General features: G+C 36.7%; 1 protein-coding gene across 4 annotated transcripts in view; it reads right to left on the bottom strand.

Moving 5' to 3' along the window:
• Window positions 1–25,076, bottom strand: part of Dmxl1 (Dmx like 1) — a 137,585-nt gene that overhangs the window by 70,484 nt on the left and 42,025 nt on the right. For all 4 annotated transcript variants that reach the window (XM_060377291.1, XM_060377290.1, XM_060377289.1 and 1 more), the window contains exons 14-19: window positions 24,082–24,171; window positions 23,903–24,005; window positions 12,568–12,687; window positions 11,880–12,101; window positions 2,014–3,696; window positions 705–812 (exon numbers count right to left, since the gene is read on the bottom strand). In XM_060377291.1, coding sequence (XP_060233274.1) covers window positions 705–812; window positions 2,014–3,696; window positions 11,880–12,101; window positions 12,568–12,687; window positions 23,903–24,005; window positions 24,082–24,171 — 2,326 coding nt within the window. The remainder of the gene's footprint in view (window positions 1–704; window positions 813–2,013; window positions 3,697–11,879; window positions 12,102–12,567; window positions 12,688–23,902; window positions 24,006–24,081; window positions 24,172–25,076) is intronic.

Below are 25,076 nucleotides of genomic sequence, written 5' to 3' on the forward strand. Positions count from 1 at the left end.
TTTAAAAACAAATTCTGTTACTTGCAGCAACATGAATGAACCTGGAGAACATTATGATAAATCAAAGGCAGAGAAAGACAAATACTTTATATTCTACTTATATGTAGAATCTGTAACAATGCAACTTATATAACCAAAGGAAATGATAGCTACCAAAACCTGGGGGTGGGGCAGTGAAGAAACACTGATCAAGAAGGAAGGTTTATGAGATCTAATGTACAGCATGCTTACTATAGTGTAAAACAGACAACCACACATTTTATACTCATTAAGAGTAATTTTCCAATGTTTTCACTATGAAACTAAGTATTTGAGTGACTATGTGGACTAGCTAGGCATTAACTTGATGGAAAGTGAGAGACACATCACTGAGTAAATGTTTACCTGCAAGGCCCAAGTCACACTGCTTAGAACCATGCAGGGAGTAATACTGGAACCTTGTACTAACTCTTCAAATTCCTGAGTACTGAGACCATATATACTTGGGTTTAAATTAACATCACTGAGATTTGTTACTTGTAATCATATATACATAAGAATATAGTATCTGTAATACTCTCACGTTAGTTATGATGGGAGTACATTCTAATTTTACCAGTTTGGTAGATAGACAAAGCTTATCCTTTACTTCTCTCCTTTTATCCTGCCAATCCTCTCTCCCTGTTTTTGACTGGTATTTTCTTGTAATAGATAATCAGCATCACCTTGGTGAAGGAGCTGAGCTCGATAGGCTGGAAGGGAAGTTGTAAGAAAGGTATGGAGTCGAACAGCCAGAAGAAACTTTAATCCACATTCATCTAGAGTTTCTCCACCTATAATCAGAAAGAAAGCATTTGTAAGCAAAAGCATTATATGCTTATAAAACCATTTAACAAGCATAAAATACTAAAAATCAGCATATGTCATAATACCACAGTGATGAGATGAGTTGATTTAAAGTCTAATAACTTTTTTTTGTTGCTGTTTTTTTTAATTGAAACAGGGTTTCTTTTTGTAACCTTGGCTGTCCTGGACTCACTTTATAGACCAGGCTGGCCTTGAATTCACAGAGATCCACCTGCCTCTGCCTCCCTGAGTGCTGATATTACAGGTATTCACCACCACGCCCAATTTCTATTAACATTCTTTATAATAAATAAGGCTTCCTTTATCTGAATCCTTTATTTTTAAGGAGTTTAATGTTTTATGTACTATGTTATAGTGATGTTTACTGTGTGAATTCAAATCATATCTGCATCCCAGCAATCAGCTGTAACATTAAAGAAAAGAGTTTTATATTACCAGTATGGTAAGTCAGTCTTTTTACTTTTTATGATTAAAACAATAGTAACACACTCATATTAAACATATTAAAAATCTATAACATATTCACATAAAATTAGTATCTCCTAGTAATACTTCAAAAAATGTAAACTAACTTTTTTTATAATTTAAAATTTTTGTGTCAAATTTAATCCTTATTTTCTGGCCAAGTAAATCTTACTAATCAATATATCTGGCTTAAAATAATGAATTTGTTAATTTCAAACTTTGAGATATAACGGAAATTTTCTATTTAAATTTGCTTATTTAAAAAATGCTCTGAGTGATGAAAAGATCTAATTTTGCTGTGTTTATGTTATTCTAGGTAAGAGTAGACAATAACATTAATTTTTAAAAAAATCCTGAATTACACTGTAATTTTTTACTGTGGATTATTCCCACAGAAGGAAAAGTCAGAAATACTTACTTTTAGCTTTTTAAAAATCTGAACATTTCTAAAGTCACAGGATTCAGCTGGACATTTTATACTGAGCGGATAATCATTAATGATGACTGGTATGAGTCTGTGTACTTCCTCATAGTACTGTAATTTACAAACTAAACAGTACATATCAGAGTTAAAACTGCTGTGAAAGATAAATTTCTTGTACTAACTTTTATTAAAGAACCTCATATCATTTTTACTAAGCATTATGTAAGATTATTTTCTATAAAATTACCTTCCCCATCTTGTACAGAGGATATTTTTACCTTGACTTCTGTCTCTGCTTTCTCCTATATCGGTGCTTGTGGTTGCAATTGTGTCCGCTAAGGCCATCAGAGACATCTGTTCCATCCGGGTGAGCCCTGGTAAACTAGAATGAAGTAAATGGCCAGAAAGAACCTGAGCATGCTCAGGACCAAAGTAAGTGGGACTGTACTGTGAAAGGTCAATAACTCTGGGCTGTGTATGTTCTTCATTTGTCTCGAATGTGTGATTATCAGACATTAGAACTGAAGTCTGAAAAAGTTCATCATAAGTTTCTTTGGATAACTGTTTTGATTTATTTAAGGAACTTTCATTATTAGACTTTTCCAAAGATGAATAATAGCTATCATCATCTGCTGCAAGTAAAGCATATAAAGGAAGTGGAGGGACAGAGTCTATTTCTGTGTAATCTCTGTTTTCAGTTTTGTTGAATGCCTGGGGATCTCTGGTGGTGCTTCCGCTAGCACTGATGGTAAGAGACCTAAGGCGGCGATCATGATTGGATTCAGTTTCATTCAGAGCCACAACTTCCCCAGCAATGCATTTAACAAGATGTGACAAGATGGCTTTGGCTCTCCGGACTTTGCCAAGATCCATGAGTTCCAAAAGCTGCAAGGGATGGTACTGAGGTAAAGTAGGAGAAAGTACATGAGCTGCTTCAAAAAGACCAGAATCTTCCATATCCACTGAAGGGTCGAATGTCGTTTTCTTTCCACAGATTTTCTGTGCAAGACTGGTCATGGATCGAGTGAGAGTTTTCTTTGGAGGATGTAGACCAGAACTTGATGAGTTACTTTGTTTTATTAAACTTAGTATAGATGGAGTACTTCCATTGTATGAATCTGTTGTAACAGGTTCCTGTTTATAAGATGGCTGCCATTGGGAATATACGTGCATTTCACAATCCATTCCTACCACAAGGATGCCATCCCGTACCCATGATAAAGAAACAGGAAAAGGTGGGGCACCTTCTACAGAAGAAACCAAGTCTACACTTCGTAATAGTACAAATTTAGAAAGAGGTACGATTTTAGTACTCTCCCAGAGAGGAAATGCCGGATTCTCCTTACCAGTCTGTTCTTGTACCTTGCCAGCCATGGGTCCATACATAAAAATTTTTGAGCCAATTCCTACAGTTAGGATATGAGAACCATCTTCTCTAGACATCCAATCTAAGTGAACCAAATGTTTTGTGTTTGATGTAATACTTTCTCTACTGACTAAATATGTCTCTTGTTTATTATAGGCCACTAAATTGCTATCAATACTAATGCCAGAATCCAACACTGTACTTAAGTCATCTAAATGAATTGTCTGTTCAAGGACCCAACATGAACCTCCTGTAGACTCGCATTCAAAAATACTTACGTGCATCACAAATTCCTGAGATCTACTATTAGATGTGGGCTGCTTATAAGCTACTGCTAAACGATTTGTGTGTGCACAGCTCACTTCTACAGGCCTACCAGGTACAGTTACACTACTGTTGCTCGGAAGTCCATCTTCAATGAGTAATGGCCATTCTTCCCAAATATACACAAGATCTAGTTTTCCATTCTTTGATGTAGCCGATTCTCCATTTGTTACTCTGCATCGCCAAAATCTTACTTTATCATCTGAGCATGAAGTTGCCAATAAGTAAGGGGCACTACATACAGGATATATGGAAGATGAACTCAGGTGTCCTAGAAAGAAAATGAGCCATTAAAAATTTTGGTAATTACTTATATTTTCTAAGTATTAACATCTTGAGCTGTTTTTCTGAAAACCACTGTTAAGAACATGAAAGTCTGTTAAAGGCTAATGATCATTCTTTTATTGAAACCAATAAGCTATAGACCACAGGGTTGGCAACATGAGTTGGTGAGTAAAAGTACATGCTGCCAAGCCTGACAGCCTTAGTTTAATTCTCAGAATCCACATGATGGAAGAAAACTATCATTGTCCCAAGTTCCACATATGTGTCTATGCAACACACACACACACACACACACACACACACACACACACACACAACTAGAAGGTATACTAGAAGAGTCACCAAAACCTAAACCGAGGAGAGAAATAAGATTTATTTCAAATCTTGCACTTTATGGGATAAGTTATAACTAAGCTGAACAACTGAACTGCAAAGAATTATTACAGCCTAATTACTATTCTGATTATAAATCCATCATTTGCTACATTTATAACTATGTATCTCCTTTAAAAAATAACAACATATTTTTAAAAATCTGTCAAGACTGTCTAGGTTCATTTTCTTATTTTTCAATACAAATATGAGACTGCCCATGCTTATCTAAGTATTAAATAGTCACTTTACAGTTTTTTTTAATTAATTTTATTGACAGTTTCATGCTTGTACTATAATATATTCTGATTCTCCCTCTCATTCGCCTTCTCTTATCTCCCATTACTACCACTCACTGACCCTCTTTCCTAGATTTAAGAGTTTCAATTTTATTTTGTGACCCATCTAGCTTGAGCAAGGCCATCTGTGTCACTAATGGATTGGAACTACCCACTGGCACTTGCTGAAAGTCAATAGCCAGAATCTGGAAACAACCCAGATGTCTCTCAGCGGAGGAGTGGATACAGAAATTGTAGTACATTTACACAAGGGAATACTACTCAGCAACTAAAAACAAGGAAATCATGAAATTTGCAAATGGTGGGAACTAGAAAAGATCATCCTGAGTGAGGCATCCCAGAAGCAGAAAGACACACATGGTATATACTCACTTATAAGTTGATATTAGATCTGTAAGATAGGATAATCATACTAAAATCTGTACACCTATAGAAGCTAAGCAAGGAGGACGACACAGGGTAAGATGATCAATCCTCATTCAGAAAGGCAAATGGGATAGACATTGGAAGAGAGAGAAAACAAGGAACAGGACAGAAGCCTACCACAGAGGGCCTCTGAAAGACTACCCAGCAGGGTATCAAAGCAGAGGCTGACACTCATAGCCAAGCTTTGGGCAGAGGGGGGAGCTAGAAAGACCATCCATCTATCTGTATCTATCAGCAGCAAACAGTTCAGAAGTGAGAGGCTGGGATCCCTGAATCCCTCTTCTATCTGTGCTTGACTGATGATAGGTGCACTTATATATAGACTGTGCGCAGGTACTTGCTGTTGCCATGAATTTGTCTTGCCCAGAAATATGACATTTCACAGCTTTTCTTCCTATCTGCTGTTTTTATATTGTTACTACCTCTTCTTCTGCAATTTTTCTTGAGCTCTAGAGGAGAGAGAATAAATGTCTTACTTAGGTTTTAGCTCCTATGTACCATTTACTATCAGGACTTTGTGCAGCCAGGGGTCTAGATTGACCACTAATCACCAGAACTGGGAACTTCTCTTAATAGTACTGAAAATCATATAAAAAACCCATGGCGATGGTGATTGTAGTCCCAAGTGAAGAAAATTGGATGTTATTACTTAGATCAATTGACACAGCATTAAACTATCTTCTAAATATTTATATTTATATAATATTTATATATAATAAAATAATATATAAAATATTTATATAAGTATTTATATTATACCCAAAGTCTTATACTATTGAAGTATAGTTATATATAGTATTTGTTTCCCAAAGCAGGTTGTCAAACTTAAGGGAATACTGATAACTATACCTCAGGCTTTGGCAGATGTTGGATCTCTATCATTACTACTCCACTTTCCATTTTGTAAAATCAAATACATCCAAAAGCAGACAAATGGTTATGGCTATGGACCACCAAATTTATGATCTAAGTAATTGCATTGGGGAGAGATTGCTCAAGTGATTCAGTGCCCAATGCACAAGTATAAGGATCTGAGGTTGGCTATCTAGAACCCATGTAAAAAGCTGGGCATGAAACACATTAGTTAGTAAGTTAATTGCAAAAAGAACAACTTAAAAGAGTTCAAATAGAATTATCCTACATATATGGACAATGTCACTCCCAGAATTTAAGGACTATTAAATAAAAATGACAGGGCAAGGTATGGTAAACCTCCCTATGAGTTATTGGCCAGAGAGGCCCTAGAGGTTTACAGAACATAGTGTGTCACTTTATTACTTACAACTAACTATTGTCAGTCTGTTGCTGAAGACAGTGTATATATTAGCTTTAGGATATAGAAAAGTCAATCTAAACTGACCAGAAAACTTCCTCCATGGTGATGAGCTTGCACAGTGTGAGAATGCTATTCAGGATAATGGGTGAGAAAAGACATTAATGGTCTTACCCAGCTCTGAACCATGCATGTCGAAATACTGACCTATTATGGAAGACATGCCTTTTTGTGCAATTGTGACATTACTGTTGGAAGGTAGCTACATGCTTACTGATTGGATCTGAAGACTGATTAAAAAAATGAAAATTTCCAGCATGTGTTGTCACTTGAGTTTTTTATCTTGGCCATTCTGATGGATGTAAGGTGAAATCTCAGGGTCATTTTGATTTGCATTTCCCTAATGGCTAATGACATTGAGCATTTAAGTGTTTCTCTGCCATTCGATATTTCTCTATTGAGAATTCTCTGCTTAGCTCTATTCCCCATTTTTTAATTGGATTACTTGGTTTGCTTGGATTACTTAATTAATTACTTGGATTACTTTTCAGTCTTTAGTTCAGTCTTTAGTTCTTTATATATACTAGGTATTGGCCCTCTGTCAGATAAAGGGTTGGTGAAGATTCTTTCCCAATCTGGAGGCAGTCGTTTTGTTTTGATGACGGTGTCCTTTGCTTTACAGAAGCTTTTCAGTTTCATGAGGTCCCATTTATTGATTGTTGCTCTTAGAGCCTGTGCTGTTGGTGTTCTGTTCAGGAAGTTGTCTCCTGTACCAATGAGTTCTAGGGTATTCTAAAATCTGTACATCTAAAGAAACTAATCAAGAGAGAGGACCCTGACTAAAACGTTCAATCCCCATCCTGAAAGGCAAAGAGGATAGACATCAGAAGAAGGAGGAAACAACCTAGGAACCTGCCATGGAGGGCCTCTGAAAGGCTCTACCCTTCAGACTATCAAAGCAGACACTGCGACTTATGGCCAACTGTTGGACAGAGTGCATGGAATCTTATGTAAGAAGTGGGAAATAGGAAGAGCTGGAGAGGACAGGAACCCCACAAGGAGAGCAACAGAACCAGAAAATTTGAGCACAGGGGTCTTCCCAGAGACACATACTCCAACCAAGCAGCAGAAATGGAGATAACCTAGAACCCCTGCACAGATGTAGCCATGGCAGTTTAGTGTCCAAGTGGATTACATAGTAATGGGAAGAGGGACTGCCTCTGACATAATCTGATTGGCCTGCTCTTTGATCACCTCCCCCTGAAGGGGGAGCAGCCTTACCAGGCCACAGAAGATGACAATGCAGCCACTCCTGATGAGATCTGATAGACTAAGATCAGAAGGAAGGAGAGGAGGACCTCTACTATCAGTGGACTTGGGGAGGGGCATGTGTGAAGAAGGGGGAAGGAGGGTGGGACCAGGAGGGGAGGAGGAGGGACTTATAAAAAATGAATATTGTGTAATTAATAAAAAAAAAAACCTTTCATTTCTAATATTTAAAAAAAACGGTAAAAATTTCATGCGTGGTACAATAATCCTAGTCAAAAGACCATGGGTAGTATCTTTTATTATTTTATTAAATATCTTTGTTATCAAACTGCCATCTAAATCTCTATGTATATACCTATAATGTAGGCTGCTCTGAACCTTGGTTAGAGATGCCTTTTTACAGTGGATGGCAGTTAACAGAAAGATGCACAATTGGTGCCAATAATAAAAAACTGAATGCTCAGTTCTAAATGAGATACTTAATCAACGTCCCTCTTCCCAGCTCATGGAATATCATTGAAGAAAAGGCAGAAAGAATCTAAGGGTCATTTGGAGGAAGGGAAGTTTTGTGAAATGCTATCTCTGGATATGACATACTCATGAATTCAAGCAGCTATGGTTACTTGCACAAAATCAAGCCAGCCGAAATTCTAGCATAGGTGGATAAATTGTATCCAGGTACCACTCCTTACTGAGGGGCTAGAGGTTGGTTAAGTTTCTGAAGGACACAGAACTATTCTTTTAAGGATGTGGCCCTTGATAAGATCCCAATGCCCATATGTATGCACATATAAGTCGTACTAACAGAAGTGGGTTAAAAAAAAAAAAAAAGGACATGAAACTGGAGAAGGGTATGTCTAAGTGGATATAGAGTTAGAGGAGGGAAATAGGGGTTATATATGATCATATTTCATTGTACATGCATGAAATTATCAAGAATAAAATTGTACTAGAAAGAAAAAAAGCTGGGAATAGCAGTAGCTCCTTCACCTTGTAGGGTAGAAGTGGGCAAAAGAGGTAGATCCCCAAAACTCTGAGTGGCCAGCCCAGCTAAACTGATGAGCTTCAGATTCAGTGAGAAACCCTGCCTCAAAAAGTAAAGATGGAAAGCTGGAGAGAAAGTTCAGCAGTTAAGAGCTCATGCTACTCTTCCAAAGGACCCACGTTTGATTCTCAGCACCCACATCAAGGAGTTAACAACCATCTGAATCTCAAGATTCAGAGAATTAGGGTGGCCTTTATAGGGACCTAAATGCACACAGATATATATATAATTAAAAATTAAAAATACATTTTTAAAAAGATACTAAGTGACTGAGGAAAAAGGCTCGATGTGGGTTCTGGGATTAATAGCAGATTAGCTCAGACTGTCAGACCTAACAGCAAATAACTTTACCCACAGAACCACCTAAGCCTCTGCAACATTGTACATATCATCTTAACTATAATGTAATTTTAAAGCTCAACCAAATATAACATTACATTAGGATCACTGTCAATTTCTTTAAGATGAATAAAAATACTCTTAATCCCTTCTAAGAGAATTGACTACATAAATTAAATAAATTAATGAATGAATGAATAAATAAATAAATAAATCTCACACTAGAAAAGTTTTCACCATATGCTCCTTATATACCTTCTTATTTTTAATATGGTCTTATATAACCCTAGCACTAAACTTGGAGCAATTCTGCTTTTGCCTTCTAGCTGTGGAGGTTACAGGAATAAACAACAGTTGACTGCATGCTGTTTTTATGAAATACAACAAATCTGTTTTCCACATGACTCCTAAAATGTCAAAAAGTTGTACTAATAAGTATCTTTAATTTCTCTATTTTTATTTATTTATTTAGTGTATGAGTGTTCCATCTCCATGTACACCTGCATGCCAGAAGAGGGTAATAGATCCCAGTATAGATGGTTGTGAGCCACCATGTGGTTGCTGAGAATTGAACTCAGGACTTCTGGAAGAACACATAGTCCTCTTAAGCACTGAGCCATATCTCCAGCCCTATTTCTCTATTTTGGGGTTTGGAGAGATGGGTTAGAGGTTAAGAGCACTGGCGGCTCTTCCAAAGGTCCTGAGTTCAATTCTCAGCAATGAGACCTGGTGTCCTTTTCTGGTGTGCAGGCATACATGCAGACACAACACTGTATACATAATAAACAATCTTTATAAAATTTTCTCTAGTTTGCTAATTTAATTGGAGTTCAACAATGAAGACTTATTGTTCTGGCTAATAACAAAATTATGTAAAAACTAAAGTTACTCTTTTTCTAGTTTTAACTTTCATATATGGATACAGAATGTAAAAATTAGATTACTGGTAACAACCCAACTAGTAAAAATTTTCATTTTTCACAAAAGATTAAGTACCTGATAACAGTATGGGAAACAGAAAAATGTTTGTATTTTAAGCAAATCAGTCAAATGAAATGAGAAATAGCAAACAAATAAGCAAACAAACAAAAAACAACAAAGACATCCTTTGAGTGTGAGTGAAAATGAAAGAACAAATGATTTAAACCATGGATGCTATAGTGGTAGTCTTAGAACAGTGGTTCTCAAGCTGTGGGTCATGATCCCTATGGGAGTCGAATGACCCTTTCATAGGAGTAACCTAAGGCCATCAGAAAACACAGATATTTGAATTACAATTCACAACAGTAGTAGAATTAGAGTTATGAAGTATCAGAGAAAATAATTTTGTGGTTGGGGGTCACCACAACTTGCAGAACTGTATTAAAGGAGTGTGGCATTAGGATGGCTGAAAAACACTATCTTAGAACTGTAGTACACTGATTATACCTGTAAGCACAAGAATCAATGGAGTACTTGTTACACCAGTCTTGCTGACCTCTAACCTAAAGTTTGTGATGATAATCACATTTTCCAATAATCTCATGATTTAAAAAAGAGGAGTTTAAGAGTAGAGTTTATAATGACCACAGTCCCTACATTTCGAAGGCTGAATAATGACTGTTTGAGTTGGGGACTCTAAGACCACTTTGGCATACATCTGTTTTTTAAAAACTCCAAAAGTAAATAGGCTTTGTATTTTGCCTTGTATTATTGATACCTGTATGTGAAATACCTGAAAGGCTTCTTAGATAAGAACACTGGGCACTATGCCACTGTGCATGAATCAGTAACTTTATTTCTAACAAATTCATAGTATGCTGTTGCTCCTGGTCTGGAGACTGTATTCTCAAAAACACTGTATCGGAATAAGGGTGATAATCCCTGATACAGGTACTTTGCACTGTCTATCTTAACACATGGCTCCAGAAAACTATTATGAATACTAAAACAGCAAAAAAGGTAAAACTTGTTACTACCTATATTCTATTAACTTTCAGTTTGTCTATTGTGACAAGTTGTTTTGGTCAACTTGGAGATATTTAGAGTCAACATGAAAACAAAGGTCTAGGCAAATCTTTGAGGGAGTATACATACATATATATATATATATATATATATATATATATATATATATATATATATATAATATGTATAGCCACTTTGTCTACTAGTTTCTGATTGGATAACAGACATTCTGTGTTTTCACATTGTTTAGTGTTTGAAAATGTTGAATTCTTATAAATAGAATTTGTTTTTCTTTGGCCATTTAGACAAACCACTCGGAAATCATTGAGTCTTCTACATTTCTATTTAGGTGACAATCAAGTAGCATTTTGTATGGTGGAAATTATTCTCCATATATGAGACAATACTATTCTAAACAGAGAAAATGAGTGAGAGTACAAATATATATATTTGTTGAGTTAGTGGAGTGGGGAGGGCCCCTTCTATACGTGATCAAACAATTCAATGAACTGATTCTTGGACTGACTAAAAGAGTGTGGTGGTCTGAATGAAAATAGTTCAAATGTTTGTATGCTTGATTCCCAGTTGGTAGAACTGTTAGGGAAGGACTAGAAGTGACTGTGTTGGAGGAAGTGTGTCCCAGGATGCTGCTTGTTGCCCTATTGCCCTGCCACCCTGCCATGATGAACTCTTCATTCTCTAAAATTGTAAGCCTAATTAAATGCTTTCTTTGATAAGCTGCCTTGGTCAATGGTGTGTTATCATGGCAACAGAAAAGTAACTAAGACAAAGAGTAAGCCAGCAATCATATATGGCTCTCTGTTTCCTGACTGCAGAAACAAGGTGACCAGCTAGTGCAAGCTCCTGCCATTATAGTCCAGACCTTGGAACTGTAAACAAAAATAAACCTTTCTTAGTTTTGCTTTTTCAGTCAAAGTAGTAACAAAAGTAAATAATTTATCTACCCCAAAATAGAAGCATTTTTTTAAACAAACCAATATTTATAATAGAGTTGGCTAACAACTATCACCTAACCTAAAAACACAGTAAGTCTTCAATTTCAGGTTCTCAATATAATTGTTTCCATTTCTGCTTTGTGTGTATTTCAGAGTTAATTATAGTATTTACTTTTAGAAACACTGGTAAAGCATTCATGACTTACAAAGTTGGATCTGTCTCTTTTGGTAAGTTTTACAAACCTGCTGAGGGCTTAACACTTATTATCTCAACTCCTTCTGGCAAATCCAACTCTTTGCTATAGACCATTTCAGAAAAAAGAGACAATTTGCTGGTACTCTGGAGATTTTCTCTGCAAGCCTGGAACTTCTGTGAAAATGGAGATAGGATCTTCTCTGGAGAAGAGGAATAATGATCTTCCGGCAGCCAACTGGCTTCTGATATTTTTTTGTCTATTCTTTCATCTATAAAACAAAACAAAACAAAACAAAACAAAAAAACAAGAACTAGGAGGAAACCCTTTATTAATAAATATTGTAACTGCTACTTTAAATTGCTAAAATACAAACACTAAAATTACAGATACATTAATGACTAACAGTGACAAAGTATTGGTATTCTAAATAAACTACAATTATCACTAGTAGGTAAGAATGGTTACAAAAACTCACTCTATAAACAATGGAAAGGGACATACAGATTCAAAAAGAGATAGGAAGAGGAAGAAAATGACCAAGTAACTATATATATACATGAAAAGGTAATAATCAACCCATTATTTTGCATAATTAATATATAACATTAAGATTAATATTATTTATAAGAATACATATGGTTTACAAAATTATTTTTCAGTTAAATATAAGAATTTTATTAATTATTCTACGTGAATCTACAAAAAAAAAAAAAAAAAAAACAAAGCAGTCTTACCCAGTGAGACAGGAATTGACCTTAAATGTAAATCCCACATGCGTAACAGTGAACGGTTGTTTTCAGTGCATTCTATCACAACCAGGTAGAACTTTTCAGAAAATCTGTTAGGCGAAGTACCTGTTGACATCAGGAATATTTTTCATTAAGACAGATAGATAAGACAGTATACTAAATATATGAAGATAAAATAGCTTTTTATTCTTTTAGAGAAAAAAAAACTTTAAAAATACAAAGCAGCAATATAGAATGTATTTAATGGCATTAGCACATAAATCTGCATTAACTTGAAATTTTAATTATATATACTATGTATAAATTTCATTTTCAATGTTAAAATTTTAAATGCTGATTTTGAACATTTGGACCTTAAAATTCCTATTATAGTCGTTACTATGGAATTGTTCACAGTGAGGTCACAACACAGACACACAAACACACACACACACACAGAGGGAGAGGAAGAGAGAAAGAGAGATGCAGAGGGAGGCAGAAGGGGAGGGAGGGAGGGAAGAAGGGAGGGACAGGGAGAGAAAGAAAGAGAGAGAGAGAGAGAGACTAACTGACCTCACTGGTTGTAAGGTCCTAGTAGGCTTAGAACTTCTGCTTGCCATACAAACCTGATGACAAGATATGCTATATACGTCTATATACGTCTATATACGTCTCAGTACTCTTTTATTGAGATAGGAGAATTGCCTGGAAGTTCACTTTCCAGTTAGCCTAAAGTATATAGTGTAGGAACTGAAAAAACAAGTGAGACCCTGTCCAAAAGAGGGAAGGTAAAGAACTGAATAACCGAAGTTCGTTTGACCTTGACATGCATGCACTGTTGCATATGCACACCTGCATTTTCACAAGCACACATACACATGCAGTCAAGAAACAAGCACAATAACAACAAAATAAAAAAGAGAGAGAAGGAGAAAAATTTGTGGTTCATACTACAAACAGCCTTAAAGTTGCCGAAATTGGTAACTAAATGCATAGTTCTGAAATTATCATAAAACCAGTATTACCTATTTTATGAAAAATTTTAATGTCAGCTTTCTTCATTTTCAACTTGTTTTCATATATACAAAATAACCTAAATAAACATCAACATTATAGTCAGAAATGGCGCTAATATCTGTAGCCTTAGCTCCTCGGGCAGCTAGATAGATACACATTTCGAGAACAGCCTGTCTCAAAATAAAACAAGCTGCAGGTATAGTTCAGTCTTCAATCTCAATCAGTCAATCATTTTCTCTCACATATACAAACACACGCAATGATATAAAATGATAGAAAAGAACATTTAAAAAAGCTGAAAGCAACTATTATGAGGTTACAACAAAGCTTTAGTATTTTAAATTTGTATAAGAAAAGTTTTAAAAGAAAACCAAAGGAAAGGTAACCACAGGACTTCTAGGTAAGATGATAAAGAAGAAGCCTTATCAGTACCTGAGCCTGATTACTATATCAGACACAAAATGAACAGGAATGTCTTATTACTCCATCAGCTACCTCTCCTGTCTCTGAACGGACTTGAAAAAGGATCACGGGCCAAAAAACCTCTTCAAGCATTAGACCCTTGAACTTCCTCTATCATCAGACTTAACTTGCTGCTGAGACTGAAATCAATCAGCTGCTGCCATCAAAGCAACATTTTATTACAGGCGAACTTAGTACTGCAACAGGAAATAAACAAAAACAGAAGTTCCAAGAACCTGCTGCCAGGGTCATCACCAGTGTCCCAACTGGAAAAGACAAAGCTATCAGAGCTAAACACAAGCTTACCAGCAGCTACAACCCTGTGAGAAGGCAACAATAGCAAAACAGTGGAGACTGCATAGGCTAGCCATGGCTAACTGAACAGAAAACTTCACACACATGCAAGGTGAGTGGGGAGTCCATGAGAGAACAGCCCCTGAGTACAAGGGCCTGTACCAAGAGTACAGTCCACACAAAGCCAGGGAAACAACACACTTTCTTTTATCTCTATACCTTCCTTAAAACTATTTCCTATCTTTACAAATTCACTAGGGAGCCAGGGGTGGTGGTGCAACACCTTTAAACCCAGCACTCAGGAGGCAGAAGCAGGCAGATCTCTCTAACTTTGAGCCCAGCCAGGGCTACATAACAAGTTCCAGGATAGCCTGAACTATGTAAACAGAACCGGTCTCAAAAGAAAAGGAAAAGGAGTACAATTGGGCTTTGTACATGCTTATTACTATTTTACTCTCCTGTATTATTTATTTTTCTTCCTTTCTCTTTTTAACATTTATTTCTCCTACTGTTAGATCTCCCCAAACCAAGAAGCTTACCTAATTAAACTGCCATATTTCTTAAAACATTAAAACCAGTTCTTCATACTGCTACATATGTCCCTCTCCTCTATTTCCCATTAACAACAATACTTATTACTAGTGTCACTGGATTTCCTTTTTTTTCCCCATTTTTTTAAAAACTGTCATTACAACTTATTCAATCTATATCCCAGCTGTGGTCCCCTCCTATATCTCCTACCAATCCCACCCTCCTTCCCTCTTCTTCCCCTATGCTCCTCCCCTAGTCCACTGACACGTGAGGTCCTGCTCCCCTTCTATCTGACTCTAGGCTATCAGGTCTCATCAGAAGTGGATGCATAGTCTTCCTCTATGGCCTGGCAAGGCTGCACCCCCAAGGGGGAGGTGATCAGAGAGTCTGCCACTGAGTTCACGTCAGAGACAGCCCTACTCCCATTACTAGGGAACCCACGTGGAGACTGAGCTGTCTATGGGCTACATCTGAGCAGGGGATCTAGGAAATCTCCATGCATGGTCCTTGGTTGGAGTATCCGTCTCTGCAGGGGCCCTGGTCCCAGATACTTTTGGCTCTGTTGGTCTCCTCATGGAGCTCTGTCTCCCCCGCCCCCCAGATCTTTCTATCTCCTCCTTCTTTTATAAAATTCCATGCATTATGCCCAAAGTTTGGCTACGGGTCTCAGCCTCTGCTTCGATATCTTGATCAGCAATCTTTCAGAGGCTCTCTGTGGTAGGCTCCTGTCCTGTTCCCTGTCTTCTCCTGCTTCTGATGTCTGTCGCATTTGGCCTTCTGAATGATGATTGGGCATTTTCCCTATGGTCTTCCTTGTTGTTTAGCTTTTGTTAGGAGTATAGATTTTAGTATGTTTATCCTATAGTATATGGCTAATAACCACTTATGAGTGAGTATATACCTCGTGTGTCTTTCTGTTTCTGGGTTACCTCACTCAAGATGATTTTTTCTAGTTCCTGCCACTTGCCTGCAAATTTCATGATTTCCTTGTTTTTAATTGCTGAGTACTATTCCATTGTGTAAATGTACAACAATTTCTGTATCTATTCCTCCACTGAGGGACATCTAGGTATGTTTCCAGATTCTGGTTATTAGGAATAGAGCTGCTATGAACATGGTTGAGCAAATGTCCTTGCTGTATACTTGAGCATATTTTGGATATATGCCTAGGAGTGGTATAGTGGATCTTGAGGAAGTGCTATTCTTAATTGTCTGAGAAAGTGCCAAATGGATTTCCAAAGTGGTTGTACAAGTTTACATTCCCACCACCAATGGAGGAGGGTTCCCCTTTCTCCACATTCTCTCCAGCATGTGTTGTCACTTGAGTTCTTGATCTTAGCCATTCTGATGGGAGTAAGGTGAAATCTCCGGGTCGTTTTGATTTGTATCTCCCTGATGACTAAGGACACTGAACATTACTTTTAGTGTTTCTCTGTTCTTACAGCTTTCCATTTCCATTCTACTCATACTATTAATATATACAGCACCTTACATCCCTGGAATTTTATAAAGGGTTCTTTTTTAGAAACATGCTACTCTATTAATGGAGTTGGTTAACCACTGGCTCTTACTGCAGAGAGTACTCAATCCGCAGCAGCAAAGTGAAGCTAGACCCCAGTGTCTAGAAAACCTGTTTAGCAATGAAAAACATCACCACAGTTGTATTACAACTTAGTCTCTCTTAAATACTGCAAATTCGATTCACTGGATAAAACAAACAACGAAAAAAATTAAAAGAACAAAAACAGCAGCAAATATTAATCAACAATCTATTCCTAGAAGGGGAGATCTCAGAGCAAAATACAAGTAACGTGAAGAACCAAGGGAACTTGTCTCCTCCAAAAATTATAAATCCCATATTAATGACCCCTGATTAAAATAACTTAGATGAAATTCCAGATGCAAAATTTAAAAGAATGTTTATGATTATGGTAAAACAACTCAAGGACTTGAATAATTTTAAAAAAACACAAACAGCTTCATAAAAATAAAGAAGTTAATGTAAAACATAAGATAGAATTTAATAAAAAAAAATAAAAATTGAGGAGAAACCAAGTCAAAATGATGATGGAAATGAAAACCATAATTGGTCAAAAAAGTAGTTCAGTGGAATCCTCACCAACAAAATGGATCATGTGAAGACAGACTATCAGGGTAAAAAAAGAAAAATAGAGGAACTGGATCCTTCAACATAGACAATGACAATTACTTTAAATGTATGACCACAACATGCAAAAACACTGGGACTCCATAACATGGTAAAATACTAGAATACAAGAGAATTAAATGCTAAACCATAAAAATTTCTTAAAACAACTATTCAAAATTTCCCAAATCTAAGGAAGAAAGACCATCCAGACTCAAGAAAAACACAAAAAAACAGAAATGAGCAGAAAAGAAAACCGTATGTCATACTATAATTTTTCCATTGGTTAGGACCCTTTTTCATTATTATTACTTATAATTTATTTGCTTTGCATCCCAGTTGTAGGCCCCTCCTTCATTTTCTCCTGGTCCCATCTTCCCCCCTCTCCCATCCCTCTTCCCTAGTCCACTGATAAAGGAAGTCCTCTTCCCCTACTGTCTGACCCTAGCCTATCACGTTCCATCAGGTCTACCTCAATCCTCTTCCTCTGTGGGTTGGCAAGGTTGATCCACCAGGGAGAAGTGATCAAAGATCAAGCAACAGAGTTCATGCCAGAGACTGTCTTTTCTCCTCATACTAGAGAAACCCACATAAAGACTGGGCTGTCTATGCGTTCTATCTGAGCAGAAGGTCTAGGTACTCTCTGTGGACTCTTATGGTCTTATGGTCTTTGGTTGATGTATCAGTGTCAGCAGTGGCCCCTGGGCCCTGCTTTTTTTTTTGGCTTTGTTGTCTCCTATCCAACCCTATATCTGACAAAGGGATAATATCCAGAATATATAAAGATCTCAAGAAATTAAACACTAACAAACCAAATAATCAAATTTAAAATAGGGGTACAGAGCTAAACAGAGAATTCTCAAGAGAGAAAATGGCAGAGAAACACTTAAAAGCTCAACATCCTTAGTCATCAGGGAAATGTAAATCAAAACACTAAGATTCCATCTCACACCCATCAGAATAGCTATGATCAAAACCTCAATGACTGGGGAGGATGTGAAGAAAGGGGAACCCTCCTCCACTGGGAATGTAAACTTGTACAACCACTTTGGAAATCAATCTGGCGTTTTCTCAGAAAACTGGGAATAGTGCTACCTCAAAACCCCGCTATAATGCTTCTGAGCATATATCTGAACAAGGACATTTGTTCAATTATGTTCATAAAAGCTTTATACATAATAGCCAGAATATGGAAACCTAGATGTGCCTCAATCAAAGAATGGATACAGAAATTGTGGTACATTTACACAATGGAATAGTACTCGGCAATTAAAAACAAGGAAATCATGAAATTTGCAGGCAAATTGATGAAACTAGAAAAGATCATCCTGAGTGAGGTAATCCAGACTGAGAAAAACGCACATAGTGTGTACTCATTTATAAGTGGATATTAGACCTATAGTACAGGATAACCATAATACAATACACAGACCCAAAGAAGCTAAGTAACAAGGAGGCCCAAAGGGAGAGTGTCAGAATATCACTTAGAAGGGGAAATAGAATAGACAAAAGTGGATGAAGACAGGGAATGGGGCAGGAGACTACCACAGATGTCCTCTGACAGACTCCAACCAGCAGGGGCCTGAAGCAGATACAGAGACTCACAGTCAAACTTTGGACAGAGCACAGGGAATCTTAAGGAGGAAGGAGGGGACAGGAGTCACACTATAACTTAACACTAAATGTACAGAACAAAGAAAGTATATATGTACCTATGAAAACGGAAGGTCAGATGATATGCAAATGTAGGCCCATCAGAGTAACTGGTGACTTTTCAATCTCAACCAGAAAAATGGGAAGGGCTTTGACTGATTTGTTTAAAAGCCTGAAATTCCACAATCATAAACCTGTCCTAATACTCAAACACCTACATATTCTTCTCAGCACCACACTGAAACTCCTCTAAAATAGAACAAACTTTAGGACACAAAGTAAATCTCAACAAATGTAGGATAAATTCAATCATAATCCTGTATTTTGTCTGACCACATGAGCTCAATCTAGAAATCTCAAGAGAAAACACATAAATTCACAGCAGGCTACTGAATGATGAAAAAGAATCAAGAAGAAAATAAAAACTTCCAAGAATAAATGAAAATAAGAACATAACATAGCAAAATCTAAGGGGTAAGATGAAATCAGTTCTAAGATGAACATTTATAGTGCTAAAGGCCTACTACATTAAAAAACAAAACAAAACAAAGAAATCAAACAACTTAATGATGAACCTTAAGGTGCTGGGAAAAATAAGACAAATACCCAAACTAGTAAACCGAGAGAAATTACAGTATCAGTGCAGACAGTAAAATAATAAAAAAAATTTTTTAAAGTGAATCAATGAAACAAAAAAGTGGTTTTTTTTTTTTTGAGAAGGTAAATAAAATTGGCAACCCCTTAGCCAAATTAACCAAATGAAAGAGGTATGAACAGACTAGACCCCCTATTCAAAGGAAGCACATTGACTGCTCAGTTTCCAAGTGGGTTCTCCAGTAAGGGATACAGGGGAGGTCTCTGACAAAAACTCAGTGGCTGGCTCTTTGATCACCTTCCCCTGGGAGGTGCCTTGCAAGACCACAAAGGAAGATGATGCAGCCAGCCTTGATGAGACCTGATAACCTAGTCAGAGAGAAGGGAAGAAGGACCTCCCCTATGGGGGGAAGGGTAGGGAAATGGCATAGGGAAGAAGAGGGAGGGTGGGTGGGACTGGGAGGAGTTAAGGAAGGGGGCTGCAGTGGGGACACAAAGTGAATAAACTGTAATAAACATATAAATAAAATTAAATTTTAAAAAAAGAGATGAAAGAAGATACATTACAACAGACCTTGAAAAAATTCAGAGAATCCTGAAAGCATACTTTAACTTTTTACATTCTCCATAATTGGAATATCTAAAAGAAATAATGGCTTTCTAGGTGCATATAGCCTATCAAAATTAAGCCAAGATGAAAGTTGCCATCTTTTCATGTTATTTTAGATTGGGGAATTCCAGCTTTAATCCATGCTTAACTGATAGAGTAGAACGGATTACTTCAATTTTCTTGTATCTATTGAACCTTGCTTAGTGACTGATTATATGAGCGATTCTGGAAAAGGTTCCATGGAATGCTAAGAAGGTACATTCTTTTGTGTTTGGGTGAAAAGTTCTGTAGATATCTATTAGATCCATTTGATTCATGACATCTGTTAGTTTCATTATTTCTCTATTTAGTTTCTGTCTCCATGATCTGCACATTGGTGAGAGTGGGGTGTTGAAGTCTCCAAATAAAAAAACAAGGAGGACCCAAGGGAGAATGCTTAAATCTCACTCAGAAGGGAAACAGAAAAGATAGTGAAAGCGGTTGAAGAAACGAACAGGAAGAAGAGGGAGCACAGAGAGAAATGAGAGTGGTGATCAGACCTGCAGTGGGGGAAAGACAGAAGGCCTACAGAGAGAAGAGAAACCTTGGGTGGGGCATGTCTGTGATAAGCTGGAAACCTATGATGGGATAGTCTCCTGGGATGATATGGAGGGGACTCTAGCAGAGACTCCTACTAGTAGGGGTCATGGAGACTGAAGAGGACACTCTCTTAACCAGACAGGACTCCTAATGGAGGCAGGGGAAAACCAACCCACCCACAAAAACCTTGACCCAAAATTTACTCTGTCTACAAGAGGTGCAATGATAAAGAGAGAACATAAGATTAATAGAGATGTCAATCCTCATCGGAGAAGTTCCTTTGTGCAGTGGACAATGGTTAGTGTCGAAATTTACAACTGGTCAAAATGCAGAGAATGCTCAGTAGCGTGTCAGTAAACTACTCACACATAGATGGAATATCTATATACCACCCCCACAGGGTTAGGGACCACTGAGAAACAGAAGGTAGAAACCCTGTAAGAACCAATAGCTGGGAAGAAATGGGCAAAATAGTGTCTTCTGGCCATGACGGGACCTCTACATTTCTGAACAGCAGCTACGGCTGCCTGTGTAAGCTCCGTATAAGATTATGTCAGACAACATTCCAGAATGAAAGAGAACAGTCTTTTTTTTTTTTTTGAGAACAGTCTTAGAAGCACCCACCTTTATTAAACGGGGGTACTAAAAGATGATTGCTTCTAGGTGAGGGAGAATCAGTATTTTTGAAGGGTGTGGTCCCTGGTGGGTCCCCTATCTTTCAGTTTATGAACAACACAATTACATTCAGCAAGAAGAAAAGGTAGATCTGGAAAGTTAAGGAAAATGGTGTGGGGAAAAAATGATGAAAATACATTGTAAAAAATTCTCAAAGAATAAAAAATATTAAGTTAAGAATAAAAGGTAACTCTAAGAATCCAAGTCTTTCTGTGTTAGGGGACTAAATCAAAGGGTAAGTTAAAAAATGAATTTTAAGTGTGCTGCTCACTTAAATTCTTAAGAATTAAAGAAAAAAGGTGGACAAGACCAAATCATTCTATTTCTCATTACAGTTAAAAAAAAATCTGATAATATAGTCTCTGTATTTTTCTTGATAGAGCAAATGATAAAAATACAATTCCACAGCTATTTTCTAGTAAACAATAAAAAGTAACATTTTTAAGCATAATCAGTAAGAATTCCTTGAGTATTTTAAGAAATACTAGAACATGCATTTGTTTTTAAGGAAAAAATAAAAATAAAAGGATCTTAGAAAATTAAAAAATACTCTAGAAATGTTAAATAGCATAGCAAAATTTACCATAAAACAGAGTATCTTTCCTTAAAAAAGTTTCATTTTAATATACTTATTAAAAATAGCCACTTGCAGGGCATGGTGGTGCACGCCTGTAATCCCAGCACTTGGGGAGGCAGAGACAGATGAATCTCTGTGGCTTCCAGGCCAACCTGGTCTAGAGTCCAGGACAGCCAAGGCTACAGAGAAATCCTAGCTCAAAAAACAAAACAAAACAAAAAGCCACTTGCAGGGCCACCTACCATGCAGCACTGTGGCTCCTCTGCCATGCAGTCTGCCAGAATTTTCCTTTTGACTATTCTTTCATCTTTTTTTAGACAGGGTCTCACTACATAGTTTTGGCTGACATGGGCTCACTCTAGACCAGGTGGACCTCAAACTCATAGCTACCTCAGTTTCCTGAGAGCTAGATGAAAGGCATTCTCCACCTCACAAGGTTTTTCTTCAAATACTGGTCAAGCCTGGGCATGCTTTCCTCAACACCCTGTACTTTTTCCTCACTTTTCTGAAGTTGTTTCCCACCTTGCCATGTGGTACTTGTCCTCCCCTGTTGACCTTGCTTGCTTTCTCAGATACCACCTTTCAAAGGTGTGTCTTTCTCTTCTTTTTCTTCGACCTCCTTCTAACAGACAACAAGATTTACAGCTTCCTTTTCTCTTTCTTTCTTTCTTTCTTTCTTTCTTTCTTTCTTTCTTTCTTTCTTTCTTTCTTTCCCTTCCTTCCTTACTTCCTTCTTTCCTTCCTTCCTTCCTTCCTTCCTTCCTTCCTTCCTTCCTTCCTTCCTTCCTTCCTTTTTTTCTCTCTCAATCTTTAATAAAATTTCCCGGCTCCAAAAAATTAGCAAGATTATCATTTTTGGGTGTGTGTGTGTATGGTGGAGTGTTCAAGTATGTGCAAGTGTGTTGAGGCCAGAGGAATTCTTCCACAATCACTCTCTACTTTGTATTTTGACACAGGATCTCTCACTTCCATCTGTGTGTGTCTCTACAATGTTGTTATTACAAATGTACTGCTATAGCCAGCTTTTTAAACATACATTCTAAAGATCAACCTTAGAGCCTTCATTATTATGTGACAAGCATTTTACTGTCTCAGCCATCTCCCCATCCCTTTATTCCCCTTTTTTATAGCACATGGCCAGGATGTTCAGAATTACAAAAGCACATGAAAAAAGTGTATTTTCACAGTTTATGAAAGCTCAGGGAAAATGATGAAAAGTTAACTAAAATCACAGTAAGAAACTGCCAATTTAAATTCTAAGGAATACTTCTCAAAACAGAAGTAGTTAACACAGAAAAAAGATACAACATACTTGTAAAAAAAATTTGGAACAAATAAATAATGTAGTTAATGTTATCTAAGACTTAATAACTGACTTGACTGACATAGTGTAACTGATTACTGGATTTAAGTCTTCAGGAAGACATTACCCAATTTGGTTTGACTCTAATTAAGACTGATAACTAAGATATTTTAGCTCTCTTTTCTTAGTTTTCTTTCATGCAAGTTAACAATAAGGTTGGGAGGTAGAACTTAATTAAAAGTGAACTTTTATTATAAATGTATTATATGTTAATTAAGACACTGTTTAAATTAATGACATCACCATTTTAATTATTTATTTAAATTATGAGATTCTGCAGAGTCAGGTGTCCACAATATTCAAATCAATACATCCATGTAAGGAGCACTCATTGACTCACATGGTAACAACAGACTCCATCTATTGTGCACTTAAAGTAGCATGTAACTGGGCTGGAGGCATGACTCAATCGTAGAACACTAGCCTAACTTGCTTAATCACCAGCCCAGTTAAAAAAGTCTTGGAAGGAGATGAGCAGCAGGGAGACACTAAAAGAAAAGTAACATACAACTATGAAACAGTCAATTTGCTTTGCTTTGTGTTGTTTTGGTTTTTTTTGTACTTCCTGGTTAAGAACAAAAAGATAAGCAGGGAAAAAGGCTATACGTCTGTATTCAAGCTATTGAGGAGGCTGAGGTAAGAGGATACCTTGAACAGAGGACTTAAGGCCATCTTAGGCTACTTAATTAGACCACATAAATAAATAAGTACATTCATACATGGAAGAAATAGGAATATTTATGGTAAAAAATATCAACCTGAAATACAATTTGAGATGTATTAATTCATTTTTAATATAAGCTACATAATATTTCCTATGACATCAAAATTCTTCCTTACCTGAATCCAATAAAATGTTGTCTTTTCCCAGACTTTTCTTCTCAAGGTTATTCACAATGAAATCTTCTTGAAAAACATGAAGCAACTGGGTTTTTCTGCCATGCTAAAGTAAATAAATACCAATGTAAGTTGATGTATGTCATTTACCTAATACTAATTAGCAGAAAGATAATACTTACAAGCTTGGTAATGGGATCTAATGCAATAATGCATCCTGGTCTAGCTGTTGATTGCTGACTGACGATGTTAAACACTTCACCAACATATTTCTGTTAAAAAAAAAATTTCCTTTAGTAAAGAAACGAAAAACAAATATGAAATTTCAAACATAATTAAGATGAATAACAAATTCAACTAGGTCTAAATATAGTTTCTTTCACCTATAAACATAGGATTTTACCTTAATAAAAACTACAAAGAAATGAATAGAATACAGCTCAGTAGGTACAGAGGGGCAAAGCCAATGCTTGGTATCTTAGGGAAAAATATTTTATATGAACCAAAGTGAAAGACTGCCTTCAACTTTCTGAATATACTCTAAGCAATGCCTTTAAAACACCAACCTTTCAGAGTACCATATTTATTTATTTTTTTGTTGGGTCCATAAGACCCAAGGCCTTATGCATGATAAACATATGCTATTTCACTGAGCTATATCTCCTGCCTAAGTGTCTCCTTGTTAGCCATTATAAGGATAGTTTCTCTACCTTAATAAACATTCTATTTGAATTCCAAGGTAAATATTTTGTGCTAGTGGGACTGGAGATAGACCTTCGGGCCTTATTTAAGGTAAGCAAATGGTCTAACAACAAAACCAAAGTAGTTAAAAATATTAATTTTGAGGTGATGACAAAACTAATGATGTAAATTAACATTTTGTTGTATAGGTTGACCTTTATTTAATTTTAAAAAATTATGTGGATGTATGCATGCATGGGTATGTGCATGTAAATACAGGTACCTACAGAGGCCAGAGGCATTGAATACCCTGGAGCTGGAACTACCAAGTGACTGTGATGCAGGAACCTGGAACTGAACTAGAGTTCCTACAAGAGCAGCAAGTGTTCTTGACTGCTGATATACCTCTCCAGTTCCCTTCCCTACCACGCCAATTCTTTTCATTGTTGTAATTGTGAGCATGTGTACATATGTATGTAAAAGGCAGGGGTGGAGA

The sequence above is a fragment of the Meriones unguiculatus genome, chromosome 2 (assembly GCF_030254825.1).
Source record: "Meriones unguiculatus strain TT.TT164.6M chromosome 2, Bangor_MerUng_6.1, whole genome shotgun sequence".
Taxonomy (NCBI): Eukaryota; Metazoa; Chordata; class Mammalia; order Rodentia; family Muridae; genus Meriones; species Meriones unguiculatus.